The following is a 27,887-nucleotide window of genomic DNA, read 5'->3' as shown; positions in this document are numbered from 1 at the left end:
CAATGACAAGTTAGTACAAGAGATTTTGGAGGTGCCATGCATGGCAGCTCACACCTGTAATCCCAGCACTTAGGGAGGCCATGGTGGGTATATCACTTGAGGTTGGGAGTTCGAAACCAGCCTGGCCAACATGGTGAAACACCGTCTCTTCTAAAAATGCAAAAATTAGCCAGGCTTGATGGTACCTGCCTGTAATCCCAGCTACTTGAGAGACTGAGGCAGGAGAATCACTTGAACCTGGGAGGTGGAGGTTGCAGTGAGCTGAGATTATGCGATTACACTCCAGCCTGGGCGACAAGAAAAAGACTCTGTATTTAAAAAAAAAAAAAAAAAATTATTTTGGAGGGGGTCCACCTTTTTCAGTACCCTTTAGTTTAGAACATCACAGCTATTTATTTGTACATGGGACAGATTCTTCCTGTGGATAGAATAGAATAATTCTAGTCTCATTTTCAGGTTCAGGGAGGGTCTACTGCATCTCCTAAAAATCAAAAACAAGTCTGGCCACTTGTTTTTTTCCTTCTCAGATTGTGAGACCATAATAGTGGATTTATAGAGGCAGTCTGTGCTCTGAATTGTTCAGCTTACAGATTGAAGTCTATCAACTCTTTATAGTATCAGGTTATTTATTTTGTATCAATTGTTTTGCTTTTGTTGATTAGCTCTACCAAAATAATAAAAAACCTCCCAAGATTTCTCAATCTTTCTGCCCTTCTTTATACTTTCTCTTTACAATGGAAAAGCAGTCCAAAAAGTATTTGTTAGGAAATTTTTTTGTTATTTGCAGTTCATGGCATGATATGGCTTTTCTGTTTCACTGTTGGCAGCTTTATGCATGTCCTGTAGGATAACTTGATCGTTTTGTTACATATTTATGTGTGTATATATACATCCTGTGTGTGTGTGTATATATATATTTATGTAATTTTAAAAATAAAAAGCATGCTGCTTGGCTTGGCTAGCTAATGTGTAATTGTACCTGGTAAACAATTATTTTCTTTGAAATTCTGATCATAGAGGGATTGAGCTCTCTTTGTTCTGATGAGCTATCTTCAGAAATTATGACATCTTGCTTTCTTTCATCTTCTGAAATACATAACAATGGCCTTACAATACTACATGGAGAAAAAAGCAATGTGTTAGGGAGCCAGCCTATTTTAGCCAAAGAAGGAAAAGACCACTTGGATCTTCTGGATATGAAAAAGATGGAAAAGCCTCAGGGGATCAGCAACAACATATCAGACTCTCCAATTTCTCTTGCAGCAGGAGTTCATTGTGACCGTCCTTCTATTCCAGCCAGTTTCCCAGAGCATCCTGCTTTGCTTTCAAAGAAAATTGGTCAAGTGGAAGAGCAAATAGATAAAGAGACCAAGAACCCAAATGAGGTATCAAGTAGGGAAGCTAAAACTGCATTGGATGCTGATGACAGATTCACTTTGCTAACAGCCCAGAAACCACCTACTGAATACTCTAAGGTAGAAGGCATTTATACATACTCTTTGTCCCCATCCAAAGTTTCAGGAGATGGTGTTATTGAAAAGGATTCCCCTGAATCACCATTTGAAGTAATTATTGACAAAGCAGCATTTGACAAAGAATTTAAAGACTCGTATAAGGAGAGCACAGATGATTTTGGTAGCTGGTCTATGCACGCTGATAGAGAATCATCCGAAGACATTTCAGAGACTAATGACAAGCTTTTTCCACTGAGAAATAAAGAGGCAGGACGTTACCAAATGTCTGCATTGCTCAGTAGGCAGTTTTCACACACAAATGCAGCACTGGAAGAGGTGTCTAGATGCGTGAATGATATGCATAACTTTACTAATGAAATACTGACTTGGGATCTGGTTCCCCAAGTGAAACAACAGACTGACAAATCTTCTGACTGCATCACAAAAACTACAGGACTTGACATGAGTGAATATAATTCAGAAATTCCAGTTGTAAATCTTAAAGTTAACACTCATCAGAAAATTCCTGTATGTTCTATTAATGGGAGCACTCCCATCACTGAATCAACAGGTGATTGGACAGAAGCATCTCTCCTACAAGAAAATGCTATCACTGGAAAACCTATACCCGACTCTTTCAATTCCACAAAAGAATTCAGTATCAAAGGTGTGCAAGGCAATATGCAGAAACAGGGTGACACACTTGCAGAATTACCTGGATCTCCACCTGAGAAATGTGACTCTTTGGGTTCTGGAGTGGCCACAGTGAAAGTGGTTTTACCTGATGACCACCTGAAAGATGAAATGAACTGGCAGAGCTCTGCATTGGGAGAAATCACAGAAGCTGATAGTTCTGGTGAGTCTGATGATACAGTAATAGAGGACATCACAGCAGATCTATCATTTGAAAATAAGAAAATTCAAGCTGAAAAACCTGTTTCCATTCCAAGTGCTGTTGTAAAAACAGGTGAAAGAGAAGTCAAAGAGATTCCCAGTTGTAAGAGAGTAGAAAAAACATCTAAAAACTTTCAAGAGTTGGTCAGTGACTCTGAGCTGCATGAAGAACAACCTGATATTCTTGGAAGGAGTCCAGCTAGTGAGGCAGCAAAAGTACCCAATATAAATGTCTGCTTAGAAGATGTGAGTGAAGTTGCTCCTGAAAAGCCTGTTACTACTGAGAACCCCAAGCTTCCTTCAACAGTGTCTCCAAATGTTTTTAATGAGACGGAATTCTCATTAAATGTGACAACATCTGCCTACTTGGAGTCATTACATGGGAAAAATGTTAAACATATAGATGATTCCTCCCCAGAGGACCTGATAGCAGCCTTTACAGAAACCAGAGATAAAGGAATAGTAGATAGTGAAGGAAATGCCTTTAAAGCAATATCAGAGAAGATGACAGACTTTAAAACAACTCCTTCTGTAGAAGTCTTACATGAAAGTGAGTCCAGTGGTTCTGAAATAAAAGGCATTGGAAGCAAATACAGTGAACAAAACAAAGAAACAAATGGAAGTGAGCCTCTAAGTGTTTTCCCTACCCAAGGTACTCCAGTAGCATCTCTTGACTTAGAACAAGAACAGCTCACAATTAAGGCTCTTAAAGAATTAGGTGAAAGACAGGTTGAGAAGTCAGCTTCTGCACAGCATGACACAGAATTGCCTTCTGAAGAAGTACTGAAGCAAACTTTCACATTTGCTCCAGAATCTTGGCCACAGAGATCATATGACATCCTAGAACGTAATGTCAAGAATGGATCTGATCTTGGGATTTCCCAAAAACCCACTACTATCAGAGAAACTTCTAGGGTAGATGCTGTTTCCAGCCTTAGCAAGACTGAATTGGTAAAAAAGCATGTCCTAGCAAGACTTCTGACAAACTTCTCAGGTAACCATTTATATTAGAATACTGCATGTGGTTAATTCTGTGATTGATTACTTATCAGCGTGCCATTTATGTTAGAGTCTGATTTATACCTACAAAATTATGGCTAGAATACAAATATAATATACTGTATGATGGGAAAGGCAGATTCCTCTCTCATCTTTTTTTAAATGATTGCTTGATTTGGTTTCCTTAATACCAATATTTCCCAAAGCAGTAGACCACTTTGTAACATTAGTCTTCCCCTAAAAATTTTTTCTATGCTCCAGTTATATTTCAAGGTACTTTTCTTTTCTTTCTTTCTTTTTTTTTTCTTTTTCTTTTTTTTTTTTTTTTTGAGACAGAGTGTTGCTCTGTCGCCCAGGCTGGAATGCAGTGGCGAGATCTTGGCTCACCGCAACCTCCACCTCCCGGGTTCAAGCAATTCTCCTGCTTTAGCCTCCCGAGTAACTGGGACTACAGGTGTCAGCCACCATGCCAGGCTAATTTTTGTATTTTTAGTAGAGACAGGGTTTCACCATATTGGCCAGGCTGGTCTCGAACTCCTAACCTTGTGATCTGCCCACTTGGCCTCCCAAAGTGGTGGGATTACAGGCGTGAGCCACCGCGTCTGGCCAGTTACTATTTTTTTTTGAGACGGAGTCTTGCTGCGTCCCCCAGGCTGGAGTGCAGTGGCGCGATCTCGGCTCACTGCAAGCTTTGCCTCCCGGGTTCACGCCATTCTCCTGCCTCAGCCTCCTGAGTAGCTTGGACTACAGGCACCCACTACCGCGCCCAGCTAATTTTTTGTATTTTTAGTAGAGACGGGGTTTCACTGTAGTCTCGATCTCCTGACCTTGTGATCCGCCCACCTTGGCCTCCCAAAGTGTTGGGATTACAGGTGTGATCCACTGCTCCCAGTCTACTTCTTTTCTTATAGGTTGGCCCTAGGGTGATATTAGTTGAGAACCTAATATCATCAGGTTCTTACTTATGTACAAAGCTTATTTTTAAATCTCCACAATAGTCACACTTTTTAGCACTTGAGTTTTTTGATATGTGCCTTGTGGAATCTTAGCAATCAAAGATAAAGGAATTCCTGCTGGGAAAGATAGTAAATGAAACTTTTAATTAATGTGATCATATACTATAGAGATTTTATGCCCTGAAAGTAGGTAGCCAGTATTGTAGTACTATTTTGTGAGTAATACTTAGGAGAACTCATGCGTTCTTCTACTTTCTATCTTATTTAATATTCTTCAGGCCAAAACTCATTATTGGATGGTACTAGAAACCCCTTCTCTTGTCTTTTATCTATTTCAAATGATCACTTTTCTATCAAGTGGCTTTCAGTTAGATTACTGCAAATGCTGTCTGTTCTGGGGTCTTGGAAAGTACAAGAAAAAAAAAAGGATCTTTCAAGCCCCTCTACAAGGGACCCCCATCCTTTAATGTAATACCAAGTTTTACATCTACTATATGGTCAGTGTTAGGTGCTATGTAGAGGTCTGTGGTTTTTAAACTATTTGATTATAGATCCTTTTTCAAATGAAATCATACACAGAGTTGTAATATTTATAAGAAAATTAGATTTTTGTTAGGCTAAATGTATTTTGTGTTTGATTATACTATTTACTTTTTATAAGGGCATTTCCTTACTGGAGACTGTAGGTAGATTTATCTTCTTAAGTTTTAATATTTAAAATAGATAAATTGTACTTAACCTTGTAATGGTATTGTGAGGATTAAATATGAAAATGCAGGTAATGCAGTGCCTAGCACATAGTAAATATTCAGTCAGATTTAGCACCAAATACAGGGCCTGCTACATAATAAGTACTGGACAATTATTTGTTGAATGAATGATAGGAATTATTTCACTAACAATTATCAGTGAAGACATTGAGGCTTTTTGATAAACCAAAAATTTTGAGTTACCAATTAAGGATAGCTTATACTCTAGTATTTGAAGCTCACTGAATTTGGATTAAAGAGTGCTAGGTTCTAATTCTTGCTGTGCTGTGCCTAGAAGTATGACTTTGAACAATTAACTTACATAACCTTTCGGGGGCCTCAGATTTATTATCTGTAAAGTGAGGGTGTAAAGTGAAGTAGATGGTCTTCAATTATCATTTCAATAATATGATTCTCTGGCTCTGGTACATTCTAGATTTCTTCCTGAGTTGTCATAAGTCTTATAGGTAGTAACTTTTGAGTATTAAGGCACATAGGAATTATACTACAAAAACTCCAGTGTCTAATTCTGGCAAATTCTTGTTTTAGCGTGACCTTAGATGACTAGTCTAATTGGTTCAGCATCTTCCTTTGTTAATGTGATGATCATTATTTTGCCCTGCTTTGTATGTTGCAGTAAATAAAGTGCTGTGTAAATGCTAATTATTAGTAATTATCAACTGAATTATTTAATCTAGTGTGAGAGATGAAAAGGGCTATGGAAGTTCAGGATATTTGTCACTGACCAAATTCTATGATTAGTGTATGTTTTTAGATGATAATTAAAGAAGACTGGTATAGTTAGACCAAGAAGTTTAAAGGTCTTTCTTGCAGCTTTCAAAAGTGAAAACCTTTTAAAATTGTCTTATGTATGACTAAATCTTTAAAAATATAATCCATTTCATTGCAGTGAACCAAGATTGCACCACTGAACTCCACTCTGGGTGACAGAGCAAGACTCTGTCTAAATAAATAAATAAATTTAATTAAATTAAAATATCAACCATTTCAATAAAATACATCAGTGTCTAGTTTTATTTATTTATCTTTTTTTTTTTTTTTTTTAATTTTTTTTGAGACAGAGTCTCACTCTGTTGCCCAGGCTGGAGTGCAGTGGCACAATCTCAGCTCACTGCAACCTCCGCCTCCAGAGTTCAAGCAACTCTTCTGCCTCAGCCTCCTGAGTAGCTGGGATTACGGGTGTGTGCCACCACACCCAGCTAATTTTTTGTATTTTTACCAGAGATGGGGTTTCACCATGTTGGCCAGGCTGGTCTCTCAAACTCCTGGCCTCAAGTGATCCGTCTGCCTTGGCCTCCCAAAGTGCTGGGATTTACAGGCCTGAGCCACCACACACAACCAATTGTTTAGTTTTAAATACGTGTATCTGCATATTCTTCTTTCTAAGATAAAAACAGTGCTTTAATTCTGCCTAAAGTTGTTTGGGAAAATAGGCAAAAGAAACAATGAAAGAATTAGTGGTTTGTTTTCTGTTTTTGCTATTTTATGTTATATTACATAACAGTTTGTAATGAAGCCTTTATGATATTATAGTTGGTTGCTCAGTAATTACGTTATGATAGACTCTCATAGTTTGAGGAAGAAAATCAGATCCCTGCCTGTCACATACCTAGTATAGTGAAGATAGTTTTTTGTGTTTTAGTATCCAGATTGGCAAGGTGCAGAGAAATAGCATATAGTTTGGTGAGTACATGTAAATTGTTATAGCCTTTCTGGAAGGCGGTTGGCAATATGTAACAGACCTAGAATTGCCCTAGCAATCTTGTTTTTAGGAATTTATCCTTTTTAAAAACAAAAAAAGCCCAGGCTGGAGTGCAATGGCACAATCTCGGGTCACTGCAACCTCCACTTCCCGGGTTCAAGCAATTCTACTGCCTCAGCCTACTGAGTAGCTGGGATTACAGGCGCCTGCCACCATGCCCAGCTAATTTTTTGTATTTTTAGTAAAGATGGGGTTTCACTATATTGGCCAAGTAAAGATGGGGTTTCACTATATTGGCCAGGCTGGTCTTGAACTCCTGACCTCATGATCCGCCTGCCTCTGCTTCCCAAAGTGCTGGGATTACAGGTGTGAGCCACAGCGCCCAGCCGGAATTTATCCTTTTTTTAAAATGTGCAAAAATAACTACACAGATGTTCATAGTAGCACTGTTTATGATAGTGGCAGATATCTCAGTGTCTTAACAATTTGAGATTGGTTGAGTATATTATGGTGTAATTGTGCAATCGAATATTACACAGTCATTGAAGTTGTTAAAGTTTTTTTTTTTTAAGAAATGGAAAAATATAGAAAAGTACAAAGGCAGCATACACCCATATCTTCTCTATATGTAGAATTAACTTACATTGTTAGCATTGGTAGTCGTATTTGCTTCCAAACTAAAGGATTCTTTCATTACCACCTGGCCACTCCCCTTCCCCAGACGTAACACCATTAGGGACCTGGTACATCCTTCCAGTTTATTTTAAATAAATGTGTTTGTATTGTTTTATGCTTTTTAACCATTCATTCATATTATCATGTTTGTTGTATAACTTTTTCCATTCAACATTAGGTTTTTAAACTTTCTTCATGTTGGAATATATATAATTTATTCATTTTAACAGCTATAAAGTAATCCATTTTATGAATATATTATTTTCTTTTGATAAGAGTTTAGATTCTTTTCTGTTTTTTACTATTATACACAGTGCTGAAGTTAACATTCTTTTTTTTTTTTTTTTCTTTTTTGAGATGGAGTCTCGCTCTGTCACCCAGGCTGGAGTGCAGTGGTGCAGTCTCCGCTCACTGCAATCTCTGCCTCCTGGGTTCACGCCATTCTCCTGCCTCAGCCTCCTGAGTAGCTGGGACTACAGGCGCCTGTCACCACGCCCGGCTAATTTTATTTTTGTATTTTTAGTAGAGTCGGGGTTTCACCGTGTTAGCCAGGATGGTCTCGATCTCCTAACCATGTGATCCACCCACCTTGGACTCCCAAAGTGCTGAGATTACATACATGAGCCACCATGCCTGGCCTGAAGTTAACATTCTTATACTTGTCTGTTTTTACACATAAGTGAATATTTCCCCAGTGTTAGGGTGCTACTGCTTATCAGTTTCACTTCTAGCTCTGTGCATTACTTTTCTAGTTATTGTCAAAATTAGTGTCTTCTGTTATATAAAAATGTAATTTATTAGTAAAAACTACATTGTTGAGCACCCAGCAGATGGTGGATGCTAAAGTGGAATGAAAAGAGAAGAGATACGAAATAATTCCTATCTTGGTATCATTTAAAGTGAATCTATGGCTGGAAAGATTCCATAAAGAAAAAAAAAATGAACCTATATACCTACATATATAAGGAATCTGAAGTAATTTTTAAAAGCAACATCAGATTGGTTTTCTTTTCTTGTGGCCAAGTAGGTTTTTATTGGACCTGACCTTCCTACATATAACTGGACAAAATTTTTAAAAAACAAAGACCTGAAGGCACTGGAGAATGAACGGGAGCAGTCAGATTCTGAAAGAGAGTTGATACATGTAAGAAGAGACAGCATGAAATTAGTTTTTTATTTTTACTGCTTTTAGCTAGAGGACAGGCTGAAGTGGGTACCTGACAGGTTGGCTCAACCTTCATAGAAAACCTAAGCAGTGGACAGAATTTGGGTCAGCCACAACCATTGAGTCAGTGGAATGTAAGGGGAGGAGGAATCTTGGAAAGGAGAGATCCAGAGAGTAACAACCTAAAATTCTGTAGATAAACTGTGTTTAAGCCTCTGTTTAATTGTGAACCACACTTAACGCACAAAAGATTATAAGCAGCACAACTAGAGATGAAAGAAGTGAACTGGACTGGGCGCGATGGCCCATGCCTATAATCCCAGCACTTTGGGAGGCCGTGGCAGGTGGATCACGAGTTCAAGACCAGCCTAGCCAAGCTGGTGAAACCCCTTCTCTACTAAAAATACAAAAATTAGCCGGGCACATTGGCAGGCGCCTATAATCCCATCTACTCGGGTGGCTGAGGCAGGAGAATCGCTTGAAACCGGGGGGTGGAGGTTGCAGTGAGCCAAGATCGTGCCATTGCACTACAGCCTGGGTGACAGTGAGACTCCGTCTCAAAAAAAAAAAAAAAAAAAGAAGTGAACTCAGTTTGTAGTTTGAAGGCCAGGCACAGTGGCTCATGCCTGTAATCCCAGCACTTCAGGAGACTGAAGCAGGTGGATCACTCGAGCCCAAGAGTTCAAGGCCAGCCTGGGCAACATGGTGAAACCTCTACTAAAAATACAAAAGTTAGCTGGGCATGGTGGTGCACGCCTGTAATCCCAGCTACTCAGGAGGCTGAGGCAGGAGAATTGCTTAAACCCAAGAGGCGGAGATTGCAATGAACCAAGTTCACACTACTGCACTCCAGCCTGGGTGATAGAGGGAGACTCTGTCTTAAAACACACACATGCAAACACAGACACACACACACACACACACGCATCATACTGGAGGTCCTAGCCACTGAATTACGGCAATATATGGAAATACAAGAAATCAGGATTGGAAAGGAAGAAGTTAAACTTTCTTCATTTACAGATGACATGATTGCTTACGTAGAAAATCCTAAGAAATCCACAAAACAACTATTAGGATTAATAAGTAGGATTATTTATTAGCAGGATTTCAGAATAGATATTAGGTTAATACACAAAACTCAATTTTGTTGTTACATATTAATAGCAAAATTCGACAATTTTAAAGGAAACCTTTTTTTGAGACGGTCTCTCTATGTTGCCCAGGCTGGAGTGCAGTGACGCAATCTCTGCTCACTGTAACCTCCGCCTCTAGCTGAGATTGCAAGTGTGCACCACCATACTTAGCTAATTTTTGTAATTTTAGTAGAGACAGGGTTTCACTGTGTTGCCCAGGCTGGTCTCAAACTCCTGACATCAAGTGATCTGCCCACCTCAGCCTCCCAAAGTGCTGGGTTTACAAGGTGTGAGCCACAATGCCCGGCCTAGAAAATTAAAATTTTTAAACAAGTAGTTCCATTTACAATAGCACCAAAAGCATAAAATACTTGGAATAAATTTAACCAAAAAAGTACTTAAGACCACAATACTAAAAGCTACCAAGCACTGCAGAGAGAAGATAAAGAATGACTAAGAGGAGAGAAGTTCATGAATTGGAAGACTCAATGTTGTTAAGATGTCAGTCTTACACTGCTGATCTATGGATTCAAGACAATTCAAAGTCCCAGAGTTTAACATTTCTCTCTCTCTCTCTTTTTCTTTTTCTTTCAAGACAAGGTCTGCCTCTGTCACCCAGGCTGGAGTGGCATGGGGTGCGATCTCAGCTCACTGCAACCCCTGCTTCCTGGGCTCAAGCCATCCTCCCACCTCAGCCTCCTGAGTAGCTAGGATTGCAGGCATATGCCATCACACCAAGCTAATTTTTGTATTTTTAGTAAAGATGGAGTTTTGCCATGTTGCCCAGGCTGGTCTTGAACTCATGAGCCCAAGCATTCTGCCCAATTTGGCCTCCCAAAGTGCTGGGATTACAAGTGTGAGCTAAAGCGCCTGGTCAATTCTAACATTTCTATGGAAACACACAGAGCCTAGCAAATCTAAAGTAACCTTTTAAAAATAACAAAATTGGAAAACTTGGAACATTTACTTAAAGACATTATAAAACTCCAGTAATGAAGACAGCATGGTACTGACAAGTTGACAAGTAAAGAAACAGAGAACCCAGAAATAACAAATTAGCACAAATTTAGCAACTTAAATTTCTTATCTCACAGTTTTCATGGATCAGCATTCTAGGCATGGGCTAGCTGATCCTCCTGCTCAGGGCCTCACCCGGGTTGTGATATCATGAGACTCAGGGACCTCATTCTTTCCAAGCTGGCTGGTTATTGACAGAATTCAGTTCCTGGAAGTTGTAGAATGAGAAACCCACTTTCTTTCTCCCTGGGTATCAGCTGGGGAGATCATGCTTAGCTACTAGAAGCTGCCTGCAGGTCCTGACCTCATGGCCCTCTCACAACATGGTAGCTTGCTTCTTCGAAGCTATCAGGAGAATCTTATACAGTTAGTCCTCTGCATCCGCAGGTTCTGCATCCTTGGGTTCAACCAACCTCGGATTGAAAATACAAAAGAAAAACCAATAAAAAATAATATAAAGACTGGGTGTGGTGGCTCATGCCTGTAATCCCAGCACTTTAGGAGGCCGAGGTGGGTGGATCACCTGAGGTCAGGAGTTCGAGACCAGCCTGGCCAACATGGCGAAACCCCGTCTCTACTAAAAATACAAAAAATTAGCTGGACGTGGTGGCGCACGCCTGTAGTCCCAGCTACTCAGGAGGCTGAGGCAGTAGAATCGCTTGAACCCGAGAGGCGGAGGCAGTGAGCCGAGAGTGTGCCACTGCACTCCAGCCTGGACGACAGAGACTCCGTCTCAAAAAAATTAAAAAAAAATAAAAAATAAAGCATACAAACGGATATGCCTAGATTACATGCAAATACCATGCTATTTTATATAAGGGACTTGAGCTTCCATGGATTTTTATATCCTTGGGACTCCTGGAACCAATCCCCTTCAGATACTGAGGAATGACTGTATAACTCAAATGCAAAAACTAGAATGACTATTCCATGATATTCACAGGTCTGCCCACATTTAGGGGCAGGGGAAAGTGTTATACAAGGCATGTACAACAAGGGGCAAAAGTCTTGGAAGCCATCATAGAATCCTTTTTTTTTTTTTTTTCCTGTGATAGGGTCTTGCTCTATTGCCCAGGCCAGAGTGCAGTGTTGCAGTCCTAGCTCACTGCTGCCTCCTGGGCTCAAGGGATCCTCCCACCTCAGCCTCCCGAGTAACTGGGACTATGGGTATATGCCACCATGCCCAGCTCCATCTTAGAATTCGACCTGCCACAATTCTAACTTCACATGATATGCAAAAATTAAAATGAATTAGAACTCTGAACATAAAAACTAAAACCAAAAAGTTTTTCCAGGAATGCATAGGAAAATATTTTCATGACATAGGGTAGGCAAAGATTTCTTAGGTAAAATGCACTAACCATAAAATTAAAGATGGATGGCCAGGCACAGTGGCTCATGCCTGTAATTCCAGCGCTTTGGGAGGTCGAGGTGGGTGGATCACCTGAGGCCAGGAGTTCAAGACGAGCCTGGCCAACATGGTCAAAACCAATCTCTACTAAAAATAGAAAAATTAACCAGGTTTGGTGACGGGCGCCCGTAGCCCCAGCTGCTAAGGAGACTGAGGCAAGAAAATCACTTGAACCCAGGAGGCGGAAGTTGCAGTGAGTTACGATCATGCTACTGCACTCCAGCCTGCTCAACAGAATGAGACTCTGTCTCCAGAAAAAAAAAAGAAAGAAAGAAAGAAAAAAAGAAAAATACTCTTTAGGTAACTAAGGTCAAAAGTTCACATTTTTAGATCCATACTGTTCACCTGGGAGGGGTAGACAATGCCATTTTGTTTTCTGTTTTATAAATCTGAAATTGAGGGCAGAGGGGATAGTAGGTTATTTTAATGAACAAACAACTATTTTTTCTGAGTGTGTGAGATGAACGTTAGTTTGAAAGGGTTTCCTACATATTTCTCTGGCCTACTGCCAGACTTATCTGTGGCCAAAAGTATGTGTGTTTGTCTTTGACAGTGACAGCTTTGTATTCTGTCAGTGATCTTTCTGTGCCTTTTAAGGGGGTGGATTTCTTTGGTTAAGAATAAATCTGTAGCAGAGCAGACTGTTAACCCATTTCAGCAGCCACAGAATTTGGGCCTAAGTTTACAAACACGTCTCCTGATGTCTCTTTTGCAACTTAAAAGTGGCTTCATTTATTATAACTATTAATGTGAAAGTAACCAAAGAAAAGAAATAATCTATGTAAAAATGTCTGCATCTGTCTTTACATAAATTGTTCATATTAAAAAGCTTAACTGTTTCCCCTTTATTAACAGTTTCCTTTTTGAGGTTATAAAGCATGGCCTTTTTTTTTTTTCCTTTTAGTCGTTTCAGGCATGTTTGAGTGTTCTTAGAGATGTGTTATATATAGACAGATTTTAAGCAGCTTTTGCAAGGAAGGTGGAATGAATTGGAGATTTATTTGTTCTTAAAAAATGAAGTAGCTGGGTGCAGTGATTCACGCCTGTAATTCCAGCACTTTGGGAGGCCAAGGAGGGCAGATCGCTTGAGCTCAAGAATTTAAGACCAGAGTGGGCAACAAACTGAGACCCCCATCTGTACAAAAAAATTAAAAAATTTAGCCAGGCATGCTGGCATGCACCTGTAGCCTTGGGAGGCTGAGGCAAGAGGATCACCTGAGCTCAGGAAGTCGAGGCTACAGTGAGCTGTAGTCACACCACTGCACTCCAGCCTGGGTGACAGAGTGAGACCCTGTCTTTTTTTAAAAAAAAAAAGAAGAAGAAGAAGAAAGTAAAGCTAACAGACTACTAAACCTTGAAATTTCTTTCACATTTGTTCCTTTTCAGAATAAGTATTTGAACAGCTCTTCTTTTCTACCTTTGAGGTGTATACTTGGGAGAGTAAAGTCAGTTGACTTTTGGAAATGGCTATTTAGAATCAAAACAAGAGCTTTCCCCAAATTCGGTAATAAACTTAACAGATTGGGAATCAGTAAGGTTTACTGCTGTTCATGCTGGAAATGGCGCAAGACTGATTTCCTTTTTTCTTAGCCTGAGATTACCATTGGATGTGTTAGTGCCCTCTTCAGGTGTAACATGGGTACTGCAGCCAGCATCCTTAAATAACATGGGCAAGAAATACTTTAATAAAATAAAACTTTAAAATAAATACCTTATTTTAAAGTTTTTAAAATAAAAGTAATATGGCCACATTACAAAAGATTTGGAAAATAAAAAGAAGGAATCACTCATAATTCCACCAGCAATATAAACACTCTTGGTACAGACATTCCTTGTCAGATATTTCATCTGTCATTAGCAAAATAATATAACTGAGAAATTAGTGATTTTACTTATGTAATGAATCACGAAAACAGAAGAAAGTAAGGTCCTTTAAATGAAAAAAGAAATTAAGTGGTATGATATTAAAGATAAAGTTATAACCTGAAAAGTAAGGGAACATTGACTTCATTCTTTTGAGAACTTTTGGCTTTTTATTTTTCCAGTACCTTTTGAACTAGATTGGGTCACTTCCCTGTAGGACTTTAGGAATAGACTAGCCAAGGCTTCGATCTGTCTCTATAAGGTTGCGTACTAGTGTAGCAGTTTGTTAGCCCATTGCCTCACAATTCTCTTCTGTTTTAGAACACCCAAGATACACATAGCACACCCAAAGAAAAGGACATTCCCTGTCTGTGTCAGTGGCTCTCTCCAGTAGTGATTCTCTACCTGACACATATCAGAATCAAGCAATAATTTGCCCATAGCTTGAAAAAGGTGATATGCGCCATCAGGAGTTAGGATCTACTCCCCATCCCACAACCTTTTTCCCATCTCACACGCAGCTGAGAGTCACTGACTTGGACTGTCTTCTCTGGAGTCTGCTCATAGAAGGTAAATTTAAGACATAAAAATGTTCAAGACTCTTTACTTAATCAAAAGATTTTATTTTTTTCTGATAGATTCAAAAAGACTGCAACCAGTCCTGATGTTTGAGTGTAGTTGATGAGGGAGAAGGAAGAGTGAACCCTATTTCTGTATTTGTCTTGGGTTTCTGGGTGGATGGTAGAACTATTTTCTGATCAGGGAAGAGTGTCAGTCAAAAATGATGTTTTCTTTGATATGTGGAATTTGAGGGGTTGAGATGCCTCAAAGTGATCTCTTCTTTTTCTGTAGCTTCAAATTACCACCTACAAATCTATACTCTGTTGGTCTGGTCTGCCCCATAGGTGATGTATTATACTGCCTTCATCTCCTGGTTCTCTGTCTCTTTCATTTATAGACCACTCTATTTCATCATAGTTCTGATAGTGCAGCACTTTTTCATAGAAAGGTTTATATGGAAATTTGATACATAAAATAGATTTGGCTAATAAGGCCCCTTCTAACCTCCCCATCTTAGTTTCTTTTTTTTTTTTTTTTTTTTTTTTGAGACGGATTCTCACTCTCACCCAGGCTAGAGTGCAGCAGCGTAATCTCGGCTTACTGCAACCTCCACTCGCCAGGTTCAAGTGATTCTCCTGCCTCAGCCTCCCAAGTAGCTGGGACTAAGGTGCCCGCCACCGCGCCTGGCCTTTTTTTTTTTTCTTTTAATAGAGATAGGGTCTCACTATGTTGCCCAGGCTGGTCTCAAACTCTTGGAATTCAAGCAATCTTCCAACCTCCACTTCCCAAAGTGCTGGGATTACAGTCATGAGCCACCTTTAATTTCTTTGTATCTTACTGGCAACAAAGAGGAAAGGAAAAAATCTTGTTGCTCTGTAGCTGATTTTAACTTCAATTCTTAAATTTTCTGTTACAATTGTAGCAGAGGTTGGCAGTCAAATGAATAATAATAGCTAACATTGTGTTACTATCTAATCAACAGTATTCTGAGCACTTCTACACATTAATCCACTTAATCCTGGCAACATCCCTATGAAGTTGATATTGTATTATCCTATTTTACAAATGAGGAACCTGATGCACAGAGAGATTGAGTGTCTTGTCCAAAATCACAGAGCTAGCAAATGGAAGAGGATACAAACCCAGGCGTTCTAGAGCCAGAGTCATTTCTATGCTATACTAACTCTAAAGCTGGGGATAAAGTGTTTTACTAGATAGGGATCCATGGCCAAGTGGAAACTAGGAAGCATTAAGGGGTGAAATAATCTTTATTATATTTTATTTTATTTTTATTTATTAGTAGTAGTATTTTTGAGATAGAGTTTCGCTCTTGTCACCCAGGCTGCAGTGCGGTGGCTTGATCTCGGCTCACTGCAACCTCCGCCTCCTGGGTTCAATCGATTTTTGTGCCTCAGCCTCCTGAGTAGCTAGGGCTATAGGCCTGTGCCACCACGCCTGGCTAATTTTGTATTTTTAGTAGAGAGGGGGTTTATCATGTTAGCCAGGCTGGTCCCAAATTCCTGACCTTAAGTGATCCACCCACCCCAGCTTCCCAAAGTGCTGGAATTACAGGCGTGAGCCACCATGCCCAGCATTTATTTATTTTTTTTGAAACAGCTTCTCGTTCTGTTGCCCAGGCTGGAATGCAGTGGCATGATCTCAGCTCACTGCAACCTCCGCCTCCCAGGTTCAAGTGATTCTACTGCCTCAGCCTCCCCAGTAGCTGAAACTACAGGTATACACCACCATGCCCAGCTAACTTTTGTATTTTTAGTAGAGATGGGGTTTTGCTGTGTTGGCCAGGCTGGTCTTGAACTTGTGACCTCAGGTGATCTTCCCGCCTCAGCCTCCCAAAGTGCTGGGATTACAGGCATGAGCCACTGCACCCAGCCTGAAATAATCTTTAAACATCTCTTAATGCACAAATGTCTATTTCTGGATTTTCTGTACCATTCTATTGGTCTATTATCTTTTGGCCAGTACTACAGCATATTGATAATGATAGCTTTATATTTAAAATCAGGTTGTGTGAATCTTCCAACTTTATTTTTCAAAGTTGTTTTGGCTCTTCTAGGTTTTTTTTGTTTTGTTTTGTTTTTTTGTTTTTTTAGACGGAGTCTTGCTCTGTCACCCAGGCTGGAGCGCAGTGGTGTATCTCAGCTCACTGCAAGCTCCGCCTCCCAGGTTCACGCCATTCTCCTGCCTCAGCCTCCCAAGTAGCTGGGACTACAGGTGCCACCACACCCGGCTAATTTTTTGTATTTTTAGTAAAGACAGGGTTTCACTGTGTTAGCCAGGATGGTCTCGATCTCCTGACCTTGTGATCCACCCGCCTTGGCCTCCCAAAGTGTTGGGATTACAGGTGTGAGCCACCGTACCCGGCCAGTATTTTATATTTTTATACTATTTAATTTGTTTTTTACACTATTTTAAATGTTATTTTTAAATTCAGTTTCTGACTGGTTAATACTAATATATGGAAATAAGATTGATTTTGTATGTTAGCTTTGTATTATGCAATCTTCCTAAACTCATTTATTAGTTCTAGTAGTTTTTTGTTTGTCTGTTTGTTTTGAGACGGAGTCTCACTCTGTCACCTGGGGTGGAGTGTAGTGGCAGGATCTCAGCTCACTGCAAGCTCTGCCTCCTGGGTTCACGCCATTCTCCCATCTCAGTCTCCCGAGTAGCTGGAACTACAGGTGCCCGTCACCACACCCAGCTAATTTTGTTTTTATATTTTTAGTAGAGATGGGGTTTCACCATGTTAGCCAGGATGGTCTTGATCTCCTGACCTCGTGATCCACCCGCCTCGGCCTCCCAAAGTGCTGGGATTACAGTCATGAGCCACCGCGCCTGGTCCTAGTAGCTTTTTTTTTTTATGGATTCCATCAGATTTTCCGCATAGGCAATCATGCCATTCGTGAATAAGGACAGTTTTACTACTTTCCTATCTGAATGCCTATTTGTTTTTGTTTTTGTTTTTTTTTTTGACAGAGTTTCGCTCTTTTGCCCAGGCTAGAGTGAAGTGGCATGACCTCAGCTCACTGCAACCTCCGCCTCCTGGTTTCAAGCAATTCTCCTGCTTCAGGCTCCCTAGCAGCTGGGATTACAGTAGCATGCCATGACGCCCAGCTAATTTTTTTTTTTTTTTTCTCCCTGATATGGAATCTTACTCTGTCCAGGTTGGAGTGCAGTGGCATGATCTCAGGTCACTGCAGCCACGCCTTCTGGGTTCAAGTGATGCTTCTGCCTCAGCCTCCTGAGTAGCTGGGATTACAGGCGCCCAGCACCACGCCCGGCAATGTATGTTTGTTTGTTTGTTTGCTTTAGATGGAGTCTTGCTCTGTTGCTCAGGCTGGAGTGTTGTGGCACGATCTTGGCTCACTGCAACCTTCGCCTCCCAGGTTCAAGTGATCCTCCTGCCTCAGCCCCGCTAGTAGCTGGGATTACAGGCACATGCCACCATGCCCAGCTAATTTTTATGTTTTTAGTAGAGACAGGGATTCGCCATGTTGGCCAGGCTGGTCTTGAACTCCTGACCTCAGGTGATCCACTCAACTCAGCCTCCCAAAGTGCTGGGATTACCAGCGTGAGCCACCGCACTTGGCCTTTGTTTTGTATTTTCAGTAGAGACGGTGTTTCACCATGTTGGCCAGGCAGGTCGTGAACTCTTGACCTAAGGTGATCCACCCACCTTAGCCTCCCAAAGTGCTAGGATTGCAGTCGTAAGCCACTGCGCCTAGCCCTACACCCAGCTAATTTTTTATGTATTTATTTATTTATTTGTATTTTTAGTAGAGACAGGGTTTCACCATGTTGGTCAGGCTGGTCTCAAACCCCTGACCTCAGGTGATCCATCTGCCTCGGCCTCCCAAGATGCTAGGATTACAGGTGTGAGCCGCCGCGCCCAGGCTGTTTTTCTTGACTTACTGAACTGGCTAGAACCTTTAATACAGTGTTAAACAGGAGTAGTGGCAGAGAGAACTTCTTGCCTTCTTTCAGTGAGCATGATGTTTGCTGTAAGTTACCGGTAGATTCCCTTTTTCAAGTTGAGGGATTTCCCTTCCCTAGTTTCCTGAGATTTTAAAATCAAGAATGAATGTTGGATTTTCTCAAATGCTTTTTTTCTGTATCTTTTGAGATGATCATATGGTTTTTCTTTTTTAGTTGTTAATATGGCGAATTATGGAATTCTTCCTTGGTGGAATTCTTTAAAATGGAGAATATTTTGATTATTGAATGTTAAGCCAATCCTGTATTTTTTCAAAAGAAACACCTCAGTCATGATGTACTAGTATTGTGTTTATTGTTGTGTTTGGTTTGCTAAATTTTTGTTAAGAATTTTCGCAAGCTGGGCACAAATGTCAAGTGGCTCGTGCCTACAATCCCAGCACTTTGGGAGGCTGAGGCAGGCAGATCATCTGAGGTCTGGAGTTCGAGACCAGCCTGGCCAACATGGTGAAACCCCATCTCTACTAAAAATACAAAAAATTATCTGGACGTGGTGGTGCGCGCCTGTAATCCCAGCTACTCGGGAAGCTGAGGCAGAATTACTTGAACTCGGGAGGCGGAGGTTGTAGTGAGCCGAGATCTCGCCATTGCACTCCAGCCTGGGCAACAGACCTCTGTCTCAAAAAACAAACAAAAACTTGATGAAGAAAGGTAAAGGTGGGAAAGGGGCCGGATACGGTGGCTCATGCCTGTAATTTCAGTGCTTTGGGAGGCCAAGGCAGGTGGATCACGAGGTCAGGAGTTCGAGAGCAGCCTGGCCAACATGGTGAAACCCTGTCTCTAATAAAAATACAAAAAATTAGCCGGGCGTGGTGGCAGGCGCCTGTAATGTCAACCGGTCAAAGGCTGAGGCAGGAGAATCGCTTGAACCCGGGAGGTGGAGGTTGCAGTGAGCCGAGACCACGCCATTGCACTCCAACCTGGCGACAAGGTGAGACTCTGTCTCCAAAAACAAAAAAAAGGTGGGAAAGGAAGGAAAGATAACACATTAAAAGATAAATAATTTCCTGTTTTAAAAAGTAGTTATGGGCCAGGCACGGTGGCTCAAGCCTGTAATCCCAGCACTTTGGGAGGCCGAGACGGGCGGATCGCGAGGTTGGGAGAGCGAGACCATCCTGGCTAACACGGTGAAACCCCGTCTCTACTAAAAAATACAAAAAAACTAGCCGGGCGAGGTGGCGGGCGCCTGTAGTCCCAGCTACTCGGGAGACTGAGGCAGGAGAATGGTGTGAACCTGGGAGGCAGAGCTTGCAGTGAGTAGAGATCGCGCCACTGCACTCCAGCCTGGGCGACAGAGTGAGACTCTATCTCAAAAAAAAATAAAAAGAAAATAAAAGAGAATGAAAAGAAAGTTTCTGCCAGTCGCTGTGACTCACGCCTGTAATTCCAGCACTTTGGGAGGCCAAGGCCAGTGCATTGCTCGAGTCCATGAGTTTGAGACCAACATGGGCAACATGACAAAACCCCGTCTCTAAAAAAAACAGAAAAATCAACTGGGCATGGTGGTGCATGCTTATAGTCCTGGCTACTTGGGAGGCTGAGATGGGAGGATAGCTTGAGTCCAGGAGGCAGAGGTTGCAATGGGCCAAGATTGTGCCACTTCTCTCCAGCCTGGGCGATACAGCCAGACCTTGTCTAAAAAAAGAAAAGAAAAGAAAATTTCATGGACGCAAGCCATGCAGCCTCTTGCTGGTTATGAAATACACACTAGAACTAGTGTAAGTCTAGTGGCTTCATATTTTAAACTGTTAGCAACTGCCTCATTTCTCACTTTTTTTCGTATTTTTCATCTTCCTCTCCCCCAAGGTATGATAGAGGGAAATGTTTCCAAAAACCATGCCAGTTTCCTTCCTTTGGTGTTCTATACTTGGAATCCTTAGTCTTCTGTGGTCAATAGAGTCGTGTGCAAAAACTTGACTAGTTTAAGGGGAATTACTAGGAAATAAATGGTTTTGTTGTCTTTTGGTCATTAGCTTGGCCCCATGTTTAAGCATTCAGTAACAGCTGTGAAGAGCCTGCTACAAATCAAGTGGTTGTTAGGCTGGGCAGTGTCTGAGGAAGTAGCCCTGCACTAAGACCTGAAAAGTCAAGAAGCAAGCAATGGGGAGTTGGGGAAGAGCATTCCAGACAGAGGCATAATGTGTTGAACCATCTTTTCCAAACTCGTCCTCTGTTATCCTCTCTTCAGTCACTATGTCCCCTTTCTATCCCAGACCACAATTCCACCATTTATCTTAAGACTGAGCCCAGGGCCTATACTATTATACAGGTTGTTTACTGTACATATCTAGGGGCACTATTGACCTTTGTTATCTTTGTAGGTTTGAATATTTCTTATGAGTTTTCCAGCAGATGGCAGTAACATGCATGAGGACAGGGTGACTTTTTCTAATTTGCACAAAGGTTTTTTTTGAGACAGTCTCACTCTTTTTTTTTTTTTTTTGAGATGGAGTCTTGCTCTGTCACCCAGGCTGGAGTGCAGTGGCCGGATCTCAGCTCACTGCAAGCTCCACCTCCCAGGTTTACGCCATTCTCCTGCCTCAGCCTCCCGAGTAGCTGGGACTACAGGCGCCCGCCATGTCGCCCGGCTAGTTTTTTGTATTTTTTAGTAGAGACGGGGTTTCACCGTGTTAGCCAGGATGGTCTCGATCTCCTGACCTTGTGATCCACCCGTCTCGGCCTCCCAAAGTGCTGGGATTACAGACTTGAGCCACTGCGCCCGGCCCAGAGTCTCACTCTTTCACCCAGGCTGGAATGCAATGGTACGATCTCAGCTCACTGCAACCTCTGCCTCCCGGGTTCAAGCGATTCTCCTGCCTCAACCTTCTGAGTAGCTGGGAGTACAGGCACGCGCCACGACGCCTGGCTAATTTTTGTATTTTTAGTAGAGATGGGGTTTCACCATGTTGGCCAGGCTGGTTTCGAACTCCTAACCGCAAATGATCCACCCACCTTGGCCTCCCAAAGTGCTGGGTTTACAGGCATGACCCACCGCACCCGGTCTAAAGGTAGACACTTCTGATTTACATCTAGGCACGTGTCGTCTTTATCCCTTTTCCTTCTCTGACACATCCTTTTCTCTCTGGGTCCCAGCCTTATTCTCTAAGCTTTCTCTTCCTGTCTTTCAAATATTTTGAATGTGTAGAAGAATTACAATTGTGCTACAAGGAAATCCTGTATAATCTTCACTCTGGTTCACCAATTGTTAACATTTGGCCACATGTGCGTTATCCCCCCCTCCCTCTCAGTATAGATAGATGTTTTTTTCCTGAACCATTTGAGAGCTGATTGCAAACGTTCTGCCTCTTTACCCCTGCTTTGGAGTGTGTTTCCTTTGAACAAAACATCTTTGTTTTACATAATCAACGGAAGTTATTAAGGAAATTTAACAGTAATTAGGAAATTAAACATTGATAACAGTACTTTTATCAATTACATAGTCCACATTTAAATTTTGTCAGTTATACCAATGATGTCTTTATAGCTGTATTTACCCCTTTTCCAGAGTCCAGTCTAGGATCACACTTTGTGCCTCGTCCCATCTCCTTACTCTCCTTTAATCTGAGAATTAAGATTAAAAGAAGTTCCTCAGTCTTTCTCTGTCTTTCACACCATTGACATCTTTGAAGACTACGGGCCAGTTTTGTAGAATATTTCTCAATCTGGGTTTGTCTGGTGTTTTCTTATTAGATGCAGGTTACGTATTTTGGGCGGGAATACCATAGAAGTGATGTTGTGTCTTTCTCAGTGCATGCACTATGTCCGGAGGCATATGGTATCGGTTTGTTCTACTACTGATGACGTTGGCCCTCTAAGCCTTCTATGTTGAAACTGTTCCTGTAGTTATATGAGCTCTAACATGTATATACTTGAACTCTGACTATAGGAATTCTCCTGCTTATAGGAATTCACTTTTAAGTAGGCAGCATTCTATTAAGTTCTTCTGTTCAATCTCTTAGTTCAATCAAGTGAGCCTGAGTTGCCTCCCAAGTCTTTCTCTCCTTTGCAGCATCACTATCTGGCCCTCTCATGTTCCATCAGGAGTCATAATACCTTCTCTTTATCCTAGTACGTTGCATCCCTTAGCCAGACTCTTTGAACCAGTGATTACTTCTTATATACAATCAGCATATTTTTAGTGTTTTATTCATTTCAAGTTAAGGTTATTTGGCTCTAGGAAGGTTAGTCTTCAAAGAAATGGTTTCAGAAGAGAGCTATATAGCTGAATGTGGGGAAGAACTAGGTACCCACAAGACAACTTGAATCACACCCAGGTTCGTTTTATCCCAAATCAGTCTTTTCAGCTAACCTTATTTGGATTATGGTTAAAGTATTTACTGCATGTCATTTACAGTGTCTTAGCCTTCTTTATTCCTTAAACTCTAGGAAGTAGATTTCATTTTCTTCATTTTTCAGATGAGGAAATGGAGGCTTGGAAAGGTTAAAGTAATATAGTGAGAAATTACCAGGACTCAAACTCATGTCGCTCCAGCTCCAAAGCCCTTGCTCTTTTTGAGAGCAGGTAGTGGCTGGGAGGAAAGTCCTCTAGCTATTCATGGTGAAATTAGCCTTCATAGACAAATACGCAAAAGGTAATGGCGGCCACATGCAGAGGCTCATGCCTATAATCCCAACGCTTTGGGATGCCGAGGCAGGCGGATCACTAGAAGTCAGGAGTTCAAGACCAGCCTGGCCAATATGGTGAAACCCTAACTCTGTCTCAAAAATAAATAAATAAAAGTAATGTCACTGCTAGATTGGAGGTGATTGCTGGCAGCTGCCACTCAGATTTAGAGGTGTCTTTAAACCAGGACCATCCTGGGCAACTGGATCTTACAGCTGGGGACTTCCAAACTGGGAAAATCGAAATACTTCTACTTAAACTCATTTCCTGACATAATTATTAATAGTGCCCCACTCTCCTTTTTTTTTTTTTTTTTTTTTTTTTTTTTTTTGAAAGAGTCTCATTCTGTCACCCAGGCTGGAGTACAGTGGCACAATGTTGGCTCACTGCAACCTCCACCTCCCAGGTTCAAGTGATTTCTCGTGCCTCAGCCTCCCAAGTAGCTGAGATTACAAGCGTACACCGCTACGCCCAGGTATTTTTTTGTATTTTCAGTAGAGACAGGGGTCTCACCATGTTGGCCAGTCTGGTCTTGAACTCCTGGCCTCAAGTGATCTGCTTGCCTCGGCCTCCCAAAGTGCTGGGATCACAGGTGTGAACCACTGCACCCTGCCAGCCCCACTCACTTTTTTTCCTTTTTTTTTTTTGAGACAGAGTTTTATTCTGTCACCTAGGCTGCAATGTAATGGCATGATCTCAGCTTACTACAGCCTCCGCTTCCCGGGTTCAAGCGATTCTCCCACCTCAGCCTCCCGAGTAGCTGGGACTACAGGCATGTACCACCATGCTCAGCTAGTTTTTGTATTTTTAGTAGAGACTGGCTTTTCGCCATGTTGGCCAGGTTGGTCTTGAACTCCTGACCTCAGGTGATCTGCCCGCCTTGGTCTCCCAAAGTGCTAGAATTACAGGCATGAACCACCATGCCCGGCCCCCACTCACTTTTTTTAAGAGTACTGCAGCTTGGCCAGGCATGGTGGCTCATGCCTATAATCACAGCACTGTGGGATACCACAGCAGGAGGATTGCTTGAAGCCAGGGGTTTGAGACTAGCCTGGGCAACATATTGAGACCCTGTCTCTACAAAAAAGATAAAATGTACCTGGACATGGTGGCACATACCTGTAGTCCTAGCTGCTCGGAGGCTGAGGTAGGAGGTTTGCTTGAACCCAAGAGTTAAAGGCTGCACTGAGAAATGATAGTGCCACTGCTCTCCAGCCCGGGTGACAGAGTGAGACGCTGTCTCAAAAAATGGAGGAGGGGGTATTGTGGCTTAGATAATTATATGGTCCCCTATACATAATCCTTCCTGAATTCTTTTCAGATTAACATCGAGATTGGTGTTTCTTTGTAACTAGTGCTAATAGTGCTTGGTCTATTTTTATTTACCACTTTCTTTGCCCCGCCCCAATTTATACACTGGGGCAAAATTAGCTTTGGTTTTATAGTCTGTTCACCCAACTAATTTATAGGTCTGGTTTGCATAATTTAGTTAACAGCAAGATTTTGCCACACCTGCTTTATCAACTTTCAAAATATTTAAGGTAAATGGCACTTTACCCCAGTATATTTCCATAGCTGAAATAAGCTCTTAAATTTTTATAATCCTATCCTGAAACCTAATCAGTGTAGCAGAAGAACCTTTTGCCTTGTGAGTTATCACCCCTGACATAATTTGATTTTCATTTATAAGATTCTCTTAGAACCAAGTACAGTAGCACACACCTGTAGTTCCAGCTACTCAGGAGGTGAAGGCAGGAGGATCACTTGAGCCCAGAGTTCCAGGCCAGTCTGGGCGACACAGTGAGACCACCGGCCGGGCGCGGTGGCTCACGCCTGTAATCCCAGCACTTTGGGAGGCCGAGATGGGCAGATCACAAGGTCAGGAGATCATGACCATCCTGACTAACACGGTGAAACCCCGTCTCTACTAAAAATACAAAAATTAGCCGGGCGCGGTGGTGGGCGTCTGTAGTCCCAGCCACACGGGAGGCTGAGGCAGGAGAATGGCGTGAACCCGGGAGGCGGAGCTTGCAGTGAGTGGAGATTGCGCCACCACACTCCAGCCTGGGCGACAGAGCGAGACTCCGTCTCAAAAAAACAAACAAACAAACAAACAAACAAACAAAAAAGACATAGTGAGACCACCATCTCTTTAAAAAAACAAAGCCAGATTATCTTAAAGTGGGGCATACCTGTATTTGTGTGTTAATGTGAGGCTCCACAGGTATGCAAGATATAGTAGCTGTGGGCATTTCCTATAATTTATATTCCCTTTTCTTTTGTCAGTGCACGATCTGATTTTCTGGAGAGATGTGAAGAAGACTGGGTTTGTCTTTGGCACCACGCTGATCATGCTGCTTTCCCTGGCAGCTTTCAGTGTCATCAGTGTGGTTTCTTACCTCATCCTGGCTCTTCTCTCTGTCACCATCAGCTTCAGGATCTACAAGTCCGTCATCCAAGCTGTACAGAAGTCAGAAGAAGGCCATCCATTCAAGTGAGTTGAAGTCTTAAAAGTGACATTCTGCATTTTAGTGGAAGGGTTCACTGAAGCTGATAGGTCTAAAACTCAGACCTGACTAAAAAGCAAGAATTATGGGGCCTGATGCAGCTGGTGGGTGGCATGAAGCATCCCCTAGAGACCTTGAGATCACCTTAAGAAGTAGCCAAGTTAGGAGCCAAGAACTTTTTGACAAATTAGAGGCTCATACTTGAAGTTCAAAGAGGGAGTCCTTGAAGGGAGTCCTTCAAAGGAGACTCTAAATTCTTTTTTTTGAGATGAATATTGCTTTTGTTGCCCAGGCTGGAGTACAATGGTGCGATATCAGCTTACTGCAACCTCTGCCTCCCAGGTTCAAGCAATTCTCCTGCCTCAGCCTCCTGAGTAGCTGGGATTACAGGCATGCGCCACTACGCCCAGCTATTTTTGTATTTTTAGTAGAGATGGGGTTTCTCCATGTTGGTCAGGCTGGTCTTGAACTTCTGACCTCGAACTTCCGCCTGCCTCGGCCTCCCAAAGTGCTGTTTTTTTGTGTGTTTTTGTTTTGTTTTGTTTTGTTTTTGAGACAGTCTCTCAAAAACAGGCTGGAGTGCAGTGGTGCGATCTCGGATCACGGCAACCTCTGCCGTCCTGGTTCAAGCAATTCTCCTGCCTCGGCCTCCTGAGCTGGGATTACAGGCACACGTCACCAAGCCTGGCTAATTTTTGTAGTTTTAGTAGAGACAGGGTTTCACCATGTTGGTCAGGCTGGTCTTGAACTCCTGACCTCGTGATCTGCCCGCCTCGGCCTCCCAAAGTGCTGGGATTACAGGCGTGAGCCACTGCACCTGGCAACTCTAAATTCTTGAGCAGGGCAGGGAAAGCAGAGCACCTAGAGCAGTGCTCAGTTAGATGGGGTTCTGAGTGCATGTTTAAACCCCCACATGGGTAAGACTTGAAATGACTTTCAAATCTTATTGAGTGTGTGCTGTTGGTAATAACAGAACTCAGTGTTTTTATTCTTGGTTTATTACTGATTTCCTCCTTATCTCTTACTAGTTTTCTTAACACTGCAGTCTTAATGAAGTCAGTAGATCTTCTGACTACATTTCTAGTATACAATTTCTAGCTTTTCTGATTGTGCTGTAACTTTAACAAATGTTTTCTTCACACTTTCCTCTTGAAAATCTTACCCCATAAACAATGTTGACTTTAACATGAGCAAATGACAGTTTTTTGAAAGCTCTTTTTTCATAGAGAAGGAGACCCTGCTGTGACCTCTCAGGACTACAACAGAATAGGTTTCTGGCTGCACCTATGCTCACTGTATTTTCTCTTGGTGAAAATAGAAGGAATAGCTTACAACTATATGTGGCATTAAAACATTTATTGCAGTTCAGCCACGGTGACTTACGCCTGTAATCCCAGCACTTTGGGAGGCTGAGGCAGGCAGATAACTTGAGGTCAGAAGTTCAAGACCAGCCTGGCCAACATGGTGAAACCTCGTCTCTACTGAAACTACAAAAATGAGCCAGACATGGTTGCAGGCGCTTATAATCCCATCTACTCGGGAGGCTGAGACAGGAGAATCGCTTGAACCCAGAGGCAGAGGTTGCAGTGAACGGAGATCCCACCACTGCACTCTAGCCTAGGTGACAGTGAGACTCTGTCTCAAAGTATAATAATAATTGCAAATTATGTTTTTTGTTTTTTTCTTTTTATTTTACTTTATTTTATTGTGTTTTATTTATTTATTTATTTTGAGACAGTATCTTGCTGTGTTGCCTGGGCTGGTCACCAGCTCCTGGGCTTAAGCAATCCTTACATTTCAGCCTCCCAAAGTGCTGGGATTACAGGCATGAGCCTGTAATTGGCATGTTTTTTCTTTTTTCTTTTTTTTCCCCCCAAGATGGAGTTTCATTCTTGTTGCCCAGCCTGGAGTGCAATGGCACGATCTCGGCTCACTACTACCTCCGACTCATGGTTCAGCCTCAGCCTTCTGCCTCAACCTCCCTAGTAGCTGGGATTACAGGTACCTGCCACCACACTTGGCTAATTTTTACATTTTTAGTAGAGATGGGGTTTCACCATGTTGGTCAGGCTGTTCTCAAACCCCCTGACCTCAAGTGATTCGCCCACCTCGGCCTCCCAAAGTGCTGGGATTACAGGCGTG

General features: G+C 41.9%; 1 protein-coding gene across 2 annotated transcripts in view; it reads left to right on the top strand.

Annotated features, from left to right (window-relative positions):
* RTN3 (reticulon 3) overlaps positions 1-27,887 on the top strand; it is a 73,286-nt gene that overhangs the window by 35,364 nt on the left and 10,035 nt on the right. Inside the window, exons 1-2 of one of the 2 annotated variants that reach the window (XM_073015295.1) lie at positions 1,017-3,342; positions 25,525-25,732. In XM_073015295.1, coding sequence (XP_072871396.1) covers positions 1,062-3,342; positions 25,525-25,732 — 2,489 coding nt within the window. In that variant the 5' untranslated portion in view covers positions 1,017-1,061. Of the gene's footprint in view, positions 1-1,016; positions 3,343-25,524; positions 25,733-27,887 lie in introns of those variants that run through there. The other variant, XM_007994797.3, reaches the window with a different exon arrangement.

This window comes from Chlorocebus sabaeus, chromosome 1, assembly GCF_047675955.1.
Source record: "Chlorocebus sabaeus isolate Y175 chromosome 1, mChlSab1.0.hap1, whole genome shotgun sequence".
Taxonomy (NCBI): domain Eukaryota; kingdom Metazoa; phylum Chordata; class Mammalia; order Primates; family Cercopithecidae; genus Chlorocebus; species Chlorocebus sabaeus.
Note: the sequence above shows the minus strand (reverse complement) of the source record. Positions and strands in the feature narration are given on the sequence as shown.